The sequence below is a fragment of the Phyllostomus hastatus genome, unplaced genomic scaffold (genome assembly GCF_019186645.2).
Source record: "Phyllostomus hastatus isolate PE091 unplaced genomic scaffold, TTU_PhHast_1.1 phas_contig_80, whole genome shotgun sequence".
NCBI classification, from domain to species: domain Eukaryota; kingdom Metazoa; phylum Chordata; class Mammalia; order Chiroptera; family Phyllostomidae; genus Phyllostomus; species Phyllostomus hastatus.
The window spans coordinates 39,927,601-39,939,629 of record NW_025333960.1 but is presented as its reverse complement, the minus strand read 5'-3'; the positions used below and the strand labels follow the sequence as shown (position 1 = coordinate 39,939,629).

Here is a 12,029-nt window from a genome sequence, read left to right as displayed (position 1 = left end):
GCAAACACGGCCATGGGAAGTACTAAGACTGAACGTCGGGTCACAAAATGCTTGCCATAACTTGGAGTAGATTGTTCTTTCCATGGGCAGAAGGGAAAAAACCTTCCTATAGAATGTTGGTTTATCAGACCTTAGTTTTAACTTCTTGCTAAGGAATATTTAAGGCATGATTTAAATATTCAAGGGCTTGAAAAACTGTCACTTTGGCTTATAACTTAAACCCTAAAAATGTTCAAAGAAGATAACTTAAGACATTAAAGACAAACTTTCTATCTTCGTCTTTGTCTTTGTTGGCGTTCTCTTTCTCTCTCGCACGGTGCCAGAGGCTTTTCTCCCTGACACGATCGCCCAGGTCTCCCACACTCAGCGGCACCCCCGTCTGGGCCCCGGCCTTCTGGGGAGCCTTTGTCCGCCCTCGGCCCCACGTCCTCTGCGTGACGTCATCCGCACATCATTCCCAGCGTGGGCACCTCAGACCCCGCGCAGACCCTTGTTTTCCAGACTTTGTCCAGACACAGTTCGGAATCTCTGTTCAGATCCGTGTCGCCCGCTCCGGTGGTTCACATGTTACTCTGAAAGGCTATTTAGTGCGAAGGAAGATGATCGCAGATACAGTGGAGGCTGTACGTCCCTCCACCCCGCTTTATAAACCACACTGCGGTCTTCACAGGAGTGAAAAGTGAAGGGCTCATGGAAAGTAGAACGTGTCTCAGTTTACACATTACACATCCGTCTAGTCCATGACTATCTAGAACTAATGCCTGCTCGAGTCCTTCACTTTCCACGGTTACGTACGTGCTGAAGCATGAAGTAGGGCAGGGGCTGTCCGTCAGCACTCTCCATCCTCCGGGAGCTGGGTTCTCCTCGCAGCGAGAACACGGCGGCGACCGGACGGTGCTGAGCAGGGAGAGCAGGCAACGTGGGACGTGAACCCTCCGTTAGACTGGAAGTAGTGTCCCCCCCCCATCCCAGTGCCTCAGCCCTTTGCTTCTCAAAGTGACCGGGGCTGGCTTTGGCTCATTTTGTCCCAAATAAATTTGGGCAGTTACTCCACTGACCCACCTGGTGTGCAGGTCTCAATTTCCCAAACTTCCCCTGCTTAACAAACAGCACTTCTTACCCCTTGGTTCATTTATTCCTTCATTTGTTCACAGCAAAGGTCTCGTAAGCCCCTGGCAATGTTCTGAGCACTGGGAGACACATCCCTGGGTAGAAAAACATCCCTGCCCTCGTGGAGCTGACCTTCTGCCTGGACTGGGGTCTCGCAGTCCTGCGTCTGCCGGCCGGCCCGTCTCACTGTCTCGAGCGGCTGGGGTCTGCCCGAAGGCTGAGCCTCACGGCAGGAAGACGGGCCGTTTCGATCATTTTCGGCTCCCCCTCTGGGCCCACTTTCAGCAAAAGAGGTTCTGCCAGTAAATTCTCTACTTGTGCCCTTCATCTTCCACCTTGGAACCAAATGTTCTTCCCCCAGCCTCCTAGGTTGGGATGGATTTGTCTCTGAAACAGGTGCTTTCACTCAATAATCCAGTTAAGTGTTGAGGAGTTTACACATTCGGCAACTTCAGCTGCCACCTCAAAGCTAATGACTTTTAGGCTGTAAATATCTACTCCCGACCTTGTCTCTGAACTCTAGGAGCCTAAGACTTCAGAGAAACTCAGAGACCAAAGGAACACACTTGCTACCTGGCCCTCGAGGCCCGCCACCCCACCTCCACCCTCCGTCTTTACTGGGGGGGTCCCAGCCACAGGCCCCAGGCCTGTGCGCCAGCCCCCATGCTGGGGGGATGGGGGGAGGGGGTCCCCAGCACTGCCCCATCAGCCTCACTGTTTGTTCACAAGAGACTCTCCCCGTGCCAGGCCAGCTCTCCCTGCGCCCAGCCCCGTCCCTGCAGGTGACTCTCTCACTCCCCACAGCAGGAGGGCCTGCCCTCACTGCCTCCTGCTCCGAGCAGCCCCGCCGGCCCCCAGAGGAGAGGAATCGAAACTGCTTTCCAGGGTCAGTGAGGCCGGGGTCAAACCAGAGAGAGGCCTGTGCCCTGGCTTCAGACTCAAGCAAGCTTCGGATTCTGGCCGATGATGGGACTGCAGGTTTGTGGGGGGTTCATCACAGGTGTGGCTCCAGCCTTATATTGTGTCCATCTGGTTTTCCTGACACCTTTTTGCCACCAGTCCCAGAAGCTGTCAGTGTCGCTTGCAGATACTCAGAGGCAGCGAGACAGTGTCCTGAGTGGGATGTGGTGGGTCCGCTGGCCTGAGGTTTCGGGGCAGGTGCCTGCTCACCGCGCACCCCTTTTCCTGGGCGGAAGCCCCCTCCCCGCCACCCAGCCGGCCGCAGTGCGCTTCCTGACTGTCTTCTGGGCCGCCCTCGGCCTCGCACCCTCAGCTCTGGATTTCTCAATTTGTGTCTTTTCATAAGTAGCCCTTTGTAATTTTCTGTAGTTTGAGTTTAGTTTTTCATTAATTTGAAATTAAGTCATGTGAACTAGAGCTAGTCCGTATTTAGTGTTACTGTTAACTGATAGACTGGTGGTTACCTTCTTTTTGTCAATTAAGTAGTAATATGGATACATTTGCAGCTCATTCCATTATACATAGAAGAGCCCATGAATTAGCTGACTTAATATATAGACATTTCTGGATTTGTCAGTTTGTTCCTTTCCTGGAGTTTGCTGTCCAAGCCCAGGTAAAATCTTCTCACCCGAGTACTGGCCAGGTGTGCCCGGAAGGAGCCGTGCTCCCCACTGTCCTTGTCCCTCCTCCTGAGTCACACCGTGTTCGGGGTCGTGTTCAGGGTCAGCAGTTCTCCCCTCCGCAGCAGGGGCCAGTGCCTCGGATGGAGTCGGCGCCCAGTCGGAGGGCCCCGCACTGCTGGACTCGGTGCTACGGAGCAGTAGCCTGTGAGGGAGGGAATGACTGTGGGACTGGATAATCATCCCCAGATCAGCCCAGGATCTTTTAAAAAATGTGTGTAAATGCTTCCCTTGCTATCTGTGACAGGACCTTGAAACCAGTTTACTTTCCGTCTGCACGGCCCCTCCCGGCCACAGACCTGGGCCAGCGACTCGCAGGGACTCCCCTCCCCATCCTGCCGCGCGCCGCCTGCCCTCTCCCACCACTCACCCACTCAGAGGCTTCACGTGGTTTTCCAAAGAATTCTTTTTTCATGTGCTGTGGAGCTATTTGATAGTAAACTGCATTAAACTTTCTGGAGCTGTGCCAGGTGCTTTGCTAGAATTTCTGATGCTATCTGTGTAGTCTTCGGGTGGAATGGGGAAAACTCCATTGAACTTCTGTGGTAATAAAGTTATTGCAGTTGAGCCCTACATCTGTTCGCTGAACTTCCTGTGGGCTCTCACCAGATCACACGACTGACAGCAGAGACAGTCTTTGAAGCGCTGGGTCTGCTTGTTCTACCCGAGTTGCTGCCACCAAGTGAGACCTCTGCTTTGTCTCGGGGCCGGCGTCCGGATGTCCCACTGTGGCGGGTCGATTCGCTGGAGCTGATAAAAACATTCCGGCCAAACTCGAGGGTCTAGCATTACCTCTGTCTCCAAAAATCCAAACAGCAGGATGGTTGTGAGTAGCTCTGGGTTGAGACCGAGCCCCAAGCCTGCGAGATGGGTTTCCTCTCGTCGTGGAGCTGTGTCACCAGACAACTGACTCGGAAAGGGAGGGAGCAGAGCCTGAGTGACCAGCGCCCTGGCCTCCTCGAGCTCAGTTCAGATGGGTTCTCGCCGTAACTGTCAAATCAAAGCCCCCACCCCCCGCAGCCCCGTCCCGCACTGTCCCTGGCTTCAGTGGTCCTCAAACACGTCCACCCAGTAGTCACCGCCCGGAGCCCAGAGGGGCTGAGCATTGGGGAGGAGGTGGGTAGGGAGGAGCTGGGCGGCCGGAGCCAGGGAAGCCTGGGACTGCAGAGCGGCCCGGGCCCTGGGGGGCCAGGGCGCTTTGTCAGCAGAGTCAGAGATGAAGACACTCTGGCGTGAGGAAGCTGGACCTCCCTCGGCCGTCACGGGATGGCATTCTCGCTCCCCGCAGGCCTGGAAAGGAACATCAAGGAAAGAGGGACTTTTTCAAGGTTGTTGATCTGACATTCAGACTGACGTTTCTTGGACTGGATCCTGGCAAGACGTGTCCCCAATGCCATTAGTGCTAAATAAAACCTTTTTTCGTTCTCCTCCTTAGCTCTCGGACTTCTGTGACATATTAAAGGAGCGAGTACTTTTTTAAATGTCTATTTAAATCTCAAACCGTGGTGCTGGCCCTCTCTCTAGACTTGGTAGACGCAGGAGGGGGTCAAATGAAATGCAGCTTGGGCACCACTACGAGCCCTGCAGAGGCCGCATTCACACTCAGTCTGCCTGACTGAATGGTGTTTTCAGAACGCTTTTATGGTGCAGCCTATTATTCATCCTTTTAAAATGTTCCCAGCACCCTCTTAAAAACAACTCACCGCAGGAAAAAGGAAGCTCTTTACTCTGTGCCGTGTAGCAGGTCCTAGAGAACGTGCTCTTGTTGTTCTTGCCTTTTATGCTTTATCCCCCTCTCTGAGCCTTTTAAGTGCTGATGAAAAGTTCCAAGCAAATAGCCCAAGAAATAACGTCTTGCGGCTCACCTATCCCCTGGAGCAGAGGGGAGCTGGTGCTGTCGCCTCAGGGCCATGCAGGGGCCACCTGCCGCCAGTCTGCACTTGATCTCGGGCTTGCTGTGATCCGTGGTGCACACGCACTCGGGGACATAACCCAGGCGCCCCGTCTGCACAGGCCGGCGCCATGCCGGGTACTCGGCCTGCTTAGCCGGGAGCTCGGGACACAGAGCAGCGCGGCCACGGCCTCCCGTGTGTCTTGGTTTTAAGCATTTGGGAGTCTTGGGCTTTAAAACTATCTATTGTCAACCCATAGGACAGTTCAGGAACCTTCAGGTATTTCCCCTGCCCCCCGAGATTCCCACCAGGTGAAACCTGGCTAAGTAGAAACCAGCAAATGGTTGACTTCAGAGTTGCAGCTGAACCCAGGTCCAGCCCATTCAGTCCTTTCTCCAGGCAGAGCCTGGAGGGGGGGACGTGGCAGAAAATGCAGATGCCTAGGCCTTCCCGGGCCCCCTCATGACACCACACCCAGTCCCAAGTGGAGGGAGCTCAGATGTCCTTCATTTTATACAGGCTGAGAAGACCGAGGCCTGGAGAGACGCTGGGACTGGCCCCAAGTGCCTGACCTGCTGGTAGCTGAGCCAGGGCAGAGCCGGGGCCTCTTGCCCCCCAGCCTGGGCCGCCTGGACTCCGGGGCTACAGCAGGGACCCAGAGATCAGCTGGCATTGCTCAGCGAGGAAAGTCGGGCTCTGACTCAGCGGTCGGGGCACACCGAGGAAATGTGTGGAGCTTGTCTGTGCTTGAGAGCCACGGAAGCCTCGTGTCTGTCCTGGCCACAGGCCTTTTTAGTGACACGCACCAGCTCTGTCCCCCTTCAGCGTGTCATTTACCCTCTGGAGCCTTGGTTTTCCCTCTCACAGCAGACTGAAGAACGCCTGTATCACGGGCTCTTCTGCAAACTCGAGGTCTCCCTCCTCTCCGGGGTGACTCAGCCTGGGAAGTGGAGCCAGCAGGAAGCAGCGGCCCTCCCTGGGGTCCGGTGGGGGCCTCTGCTGCATCCCACACAGGGCCCACAGCCCAGCCCGCCCCTCCCCGGCTGCCCTTCCTCTGCTCGGGTCCCTGCTCCTCTCAGGACACTGGCGTTTGCTGGCCAGTGCCATGACGGGTGCGTGCCCTTCCTGCAGGGAGCTCTGTGTTCTCAGGGGTCCTGTGGAAGCCAGGCCCCAGGACCAGCTCAGGGAGGTGGGCTCACTGTGCACCACCTGCCACTTAGGACCTGCTTCTGCTCTTGCGTGGAACTGTGAGAATATAAAATCGTCTCGTTTGTAGCCCTGGCTGGTGTGGCTCAGTGGAATGAGTGCCGGCCTGAGAACTGAGAGGTCGCCAGTTCAGTTCCCAGTCAGGGCACATGCCTGGGTTACGGGCCAGGTCCCCAGCTGGGGATATGCGAGAGACAGCCAATTGATGTTTCTCTCCTTCTCTTCTCTCTCCCTCCCCCTCTCTCTAAAAAATAAATAAAATCATCTTGGTTTTGTTGCAGAAATTTCCAGAATTGAAATTCAAATATGTGGAAGAGGAGCAGCCGGAGGAGTTTTTTATCCCGTATGTCTGGTCTCTGGTCTACAACTCGGCTGTGGGCCTGCGCTGGAACCCCCAGGACATCCAGCTGTTCACGGTGGACTCCGACTGAGGGGGCGCCGTCGCCCACCCTGACCCCAGCCGAGCAGCCCTCCTGGAGGTTTTCTTTCCTCCAGGGAACAGGCCCCGGCGGACTGCCTGGTGCACCTTCTGTGAGAGGATCACACGGGCGTGTTCCCCTTGCACACTTGGATATGAAGAATCGGGGCCAGTCTGCAATAGAGCTGCACTCAGCTTAGATTGTGGGGTGGGGGCGGATACGCAGCGATAATAAAGATTAAAGCCTGCCATCCCACATGCAGTCTTTTCTTTTTAACCCTAAACCTAGAGCCCTCCCAGGAGCCCGGTGCCTCAGGCATACAACACTTCACCAGCTCACACTGCGTTTTTGGCACGTTCGAGATTTTCGTTTCAGTCGTGTGTGTGTGTGTGTGTGTGTGTGTGTCTCTCTCTCTCTCTCTCTCTCAACACCGAGGAACATCAGGCTGAGAAGATGGCGAGATGGGACTTCACAAGGAGAGGAAGCCGTGTGTGCGGCGTGGCCACCTTCTGCCGGGGCCCAGGACGTCACAGAGTCGCCTGGCAGTGGCCGTGGCCGTGGCCTCCAGAGCCTCCGCGTCTTCCCCTCGAGGAAAGAAACGGCTCCTTTCTGAGAAGCCCCGGTTCGCTTTCCTGCAGGGTTGCCCTCTGCACTGCAGCCGAGTTAAACTGGAGTCCAGTACAAACCCAGTGAATCTACTCTGTATTAATTGTTAGGAAAAGAAAAGCTTCGTTTCAAAGGCAATCTTTTTTTCTTCAACCAGACACGAGATGAAAAACACGTTTTTCTTCATTTCCGACTTCGTGTGAACTCCCCGGGGCCTGGACGGCGGGGGACCGGTGCTGCGGGTGGCGGGACTGTCCTGTCGCGTCTGCTGCACGGCCACGGCCGCCCCTTCACAGCCGAGATGAGGAGCTGGTGTCGCTCACAAAGACAGAAAGTGTGTTCTGCACAGAAGCACATAATTCCTGTGAGACTAGGCGCCCGCTCCAGCCCAGCGTCACACCTCCGTCAGGACCCCGAGTCCCTGCTGCCTCCTGTCCCCAGGCTGCAGGCCCAGGTCGTGTGGGCCTGTCACGCTCCTCTGCGGGCCTGGCAGGCGCTGTCCTCAGCCCGCCGCACTCTGGGAAAGGGCGAGAGCCCGCCGGCCCACCCGCACATCCGCGTGGTCCCCCCACCCGCCCCCCTTGTCTCATCACCCTCGTCCGACCAGCGCTGAAACCACAGCGCCGTGTGCGGAAGTGATTTACAGCTCTCCTCTGTCTCTGGAGCATTTTGATTTGCTTCCTTTGAACCAAAACACAGTTTTCAGAGGGACACATGAAGCAGCTGAGCCTCTGGCGGGACCTCAGAGCTGTCCTCAGAGCAAAGGGCCGGGCAGGGCTGTCAGTTCTTGTGACGGGAGCGAGTCCCACCCAGGCTGCCCAGGCCACCCGGCTCCCCGAGGTACCCCAAGGCCCCATTCCCCAGCAGCCTCCTCTCTCCCCGCGCGCTCCCCCCCCTTTTAAGGAGCCACACAGTGTCAGCGCCCACCGGCCTGAACGTTCCGCTGGGCCACGGCCTCAGCCCCCGGACGCCCCTCATCCCTGCCTCGGCTCTATGAACCCACCAGGAGGTGCTTATTGTTGTGAAAGATTTATTACATGACAATAAATTCAAACGATATACTTGACTGGTGTTTGTATTAATTTGCTTAGACTTTTGTTTGTTTTCTACAAAGTAAAAATGTGTCGAATGAGGCTCTACAGGACCATCATGTGTTGGGAGGGAAATGAACATCTGATTTTACGCCAGACACGAAGCTGTGATTGCAGTGTGTCGACTTACCAACCACGTTAATTGTTTAAAGAATGTGCCCCATCCAAGAAGTCAAGGCACTGTGCAGAACAGCTTCAGATTTGTGACTGGTCTGCACAGTCGCCCGTCGAGGCTGGTGGCGTGGGACCTGCGAGTGACAGCCTCACCCCGTGGGCGTCCCAGGGTGGCCACCACCATTCAGCGGTGCAGACAGAAGCGGGGGTATGAGGCAGCTCAGGGACAAGGAAGGGAAGGGAAGGGAAGGGGGAAGGAAGGAGGTCCCTAAAGGTGAAGCGTAGAGAGCACACACCACACACACACACACACACACACACACACACACACACACACACACAGAGCCCTCTGCTTCAGAAGGAAATCGCAGGAGCCGGGAAGGCAGACGGTGGGGAGGACCAGCGTCCGTCAGAACAGCCACCTCCCCGAGCTCGCTAGGGTGCACCCATGGGAAGTGTTTAGAGGGGGATGCTTTTAGGTGCTAATTTCTCACATCATTCTTGAGACAACAGGGCCCTTTCGGTCCTGGGGCGCCAGGGCTCTGCCTTTGGCACCGAAGCTCCCTGCGTGGCTGAGTCACTCTGTCCCTTCCTAGAACCATAAATTAGAGCTGTGGTGCTTGCTGACTCTTTATGGGCTTGAGCATGCAAGGTCAACTCTCTGGGTCATAGTTTCCTCCAGGCACCATGCCTACAGTTTCAGTAGCTGCCATTTGATATTAGGGACTGATCCTCGGGCTTTCTGACGCCAAGTTCAGGGCCGATCCGGCGTCCCACGTCGCCTCCAGGAGTGGAGGTCAGCGTTGCTCTCCTCTGATGAATAGCCAAGCGTCCTCTGAGTGTGAAAAGCTCAGAAATGGATCATAGCACGCAGTTCACAGCCAATAATTCAGTTTTATTCTTTAAGAACTCAAAGCATAATATTTAAACTCATTAGGGTATATCCATTTGGGGTCCCCCTGTCCAAAACAAGGGAGATTCATTGGGTACCCCCTCCCCCTTGGTCAGGCCATAGAAGGTGACCCCTGCTCTCCTGGCTCCCAGGGCCGTCAAAAGTGCCGGCCACTCTGCGTCTGGAGTTCAGAAGGCCCGCAGAGGGAAAGCAGTCCCTTGGGACTGACCAGACGATACACCCCCACCCTGTGGGCTTCGGGACCACTTCAGACAGAAGCGTAAAGACTTCGGCCAGATTCCCAAGGTGTCCTTAGCCAGAGGGATGGTTGGGTGATCTCGTCCCCCATTACTATCAGTAGACTCTCCACGGACTCCGTGACCCGGCTCCTAAGTCAGCTCAGTCCTGGAGTGTGCATCGAGCTAAAGCCAGATGACGCGTGCCCCCGGACACCTAGCACACGTGCACTGTCTCCGGAGGAAGCAGACCATTGCGGACCGAGTGTTCTCATACCCCACCCCAACGCACATGGAGCCCTAACCTGCAGTGAGGTGGCATCAGGACGTGGGGCCTCTGGGGTGATGAGGGTTAGAGGAGGTCATGAGGTTGGAGCCCCCACGATGGGATTAGTGCCCTTGTGAGAAAAGGCAGGAAAAGGGTTGCTCTCCCTCTCCCCCATCCTCTACAGGCCGGGGGGAGGGCTCTCACCAGGAGCCGAGTCAGCCAGCCTCCAGAACTGTGAGAAATGCATGTCTGTTGTTCAAACCAGCCAGGCGGTGGTGTTTTGTTACGGCTGCCGAGCTGACTAAGACACGAGCATCACCCAGGGCCTCAGATTATTTCTGCAGCGTCCCAATCAGAAATGTCCAGGTGTACAAGGCAATATGAAGTCAAACCACCAGAGAGAAGACACACACCCACGGCATCTGCGGACAGTCACAGAACTTGAAACAGCCACACTTTCTGTGTTCGAAGAAAAAAGTGACCAAGGATATCAGAAAATTGGAACCTATAAGAAGGGACTGCATTCCAGAACTAAAACATACTATGACAAGAATTAAGAATAACTCGGTGGTTGGATTCAAGAACAGATCACTCACAACTGAAAGGAGAATGAGTAAGATGAAAAATCAGAGGCAGAAAAGCAGTGAACAGAGAGGGTGGGAGGCAGGAAGGACACAGTGAGCACGTCCGACCGGAAATGGGACTGGAGCCCTAAGAGAGGGACAGGGTGGGGTGTTCCCGTAAGTGCTGGCCGGAAGCTTGGCCAAGACTCACAGAAGTCACCAGGCCATCCATTCAAGGAGCCCCAGCACATCCCAGGTGCGACAAACCATGCAATCTACACCTAACACATCCTCATCAAAACGTGGAAAACCAAAGAAAAAGAGAAATTTGGGGGCAGGGAGGGAGTATAAGGGGACTAAATGGTCATGGAGAAAATACAATAAAACAAGTAAAAAGTTTGACAAATCACACACAGAAAAATGTCGAGCTCCTGGCCGGCGGCGGGGACAGGGGACAGGGGACAGGGGTGCGTCACCACCAGGGAGCAATAGTAGGACCGGGAACTTCTCAGCGGAAACGGTGGGAGACAGTGAAGGGAGCCTCGGAAGCGCTGGAGGAAGTGGCTGCCCACCTGGGGATGTCTGACTGGGGAGAGTGTCCCGAGAGAAGGAGGAAGAGAAAAGACCATTTTAGACTAGCAACAAAAAGAGTTCACCGGCACACGTGCCCTACAGGAAAATTAAGTGTGCCCAGTGGGCTGAAGGGCGGCGACCCGACACGTGAGGGTGGGACAGCAGTGGGAATGTCCGTCATGCAGGCCGATGCGACCACTGCCTGCCTCCAACAGGGGCTGTGCCTTGCGGAGCTGTGACCTCTCCTGAAGATGGGGGGTGGTGGTGGCTGAACTGTAGGTTGGTGTGACCTTTGCATCATCCAAGAAGAGGGTAAAAAAAATTTCACTTAATATTAGGTTTTGGTAAGTGAAGGATGCATATGGCAAAAAACATCAGTAAAAGAGTGTACTTTCCAGTGAATGAGGGAGGGTGACGTAATTCAGTGTGCAGGCTGAAAAGGTGCAAAAGAAGGTGAGAGAAGAAAAACAGGCGAGACAAACAGACGCAGATTGTAAGGTAATATGTGCCCAATAAATGTGGCTTCAAAAAAGATAATGTCATGAATTCATTATTGCATTAAATGTAAATGTGCTAATGCTCCCATGTTGACGGAAACGGATGGGCGTGCTTTGAAAGCGACCGTATGCTGTCTAGAAGGCACGCTTTTAAAACATGAGAATTTAGACATTTTGAAAGAAAAGGGTGGAGAAATATAGGAGATATACCTAACAAACAGTAACCATAGGGAGCTGCAGATATATTAATATTAAAGCAAACTTTAAGGCAAAAAAAAGCATTTTCAAAATAAAAAAGAGAACTGAATTATCAGAAGTAACTCTAAATTTTTACTTAATGATACAATCTTTTTTTCTAAGATTTTATTTATTTATTTTTAGAGAGAGAAGGGAAGGAGAGAGAAACATCAATGTGTGGTTGCTGGGCATCATGGCCTGCAACCCAGGCATGTGCCCTGACTGGGAATCGAACCTGCGATGCTTTGGCTCGCAGCCTGTGCTCCATCCACTGAGCTACGCCAGCCAGGGTAATGATACAATCTTAAAATATATAAAATAAAAGTTGATAGAACTAGAAAATGTAGGCAAGCATGCAATTCTAGTGAGTGTGTAACATACCTGTTTCAGTAGTTGACAGAGAAACAAGCACACGGGAATCAAGTCACAGGGAAGGTGATGCAGTTAGCAAACCTGGCCGAGAGCGCACGTGCAGAGTCCCGCACTCGGCAGCACGCTGTCCGAACGAACACCAGTGGCGCGCGTTCCAAAACCGGCGTGCTGAGCTCTGAAACGGGTTTCCACAAACTTCAAGAGAATTCCATGACATATGCTCTCTGACCACAATGCAATAAAGCTGAAAATCAATTAAAATGATAATTGGATGATTTGGAAGATTTCTAAATAACCCACCTGTCAAAGAAGA

At 54.1% G+C, this 12,029-nt stretch overlaps 1 protein-coding gene across 1 annotated transcript in view; it reads left to right on the top strand.

Annotated features, from left to right (window-relative positions):
• DYM (dymeclin) overlaps positions 1-6,522 on the top strand; it is a 267,961-nt gene extending 261,439 nt beyond the window's left edge. Inside the window, exon 17 of the mRNA XM_045850041.1 lies at positions 6,130-6,522. Within this exon, the coding sequence (XP_045705997.1) occupies positions 6,130-6,279 (150 nt within the window). The 3' untranslated portion in view covers positions 6,280-6,522. The remainder of the gene's footprint in view (positions 1-6,129) is intronic.
• Positions 6,523-12,029: the final 5,507 nt, after the last annotated feature.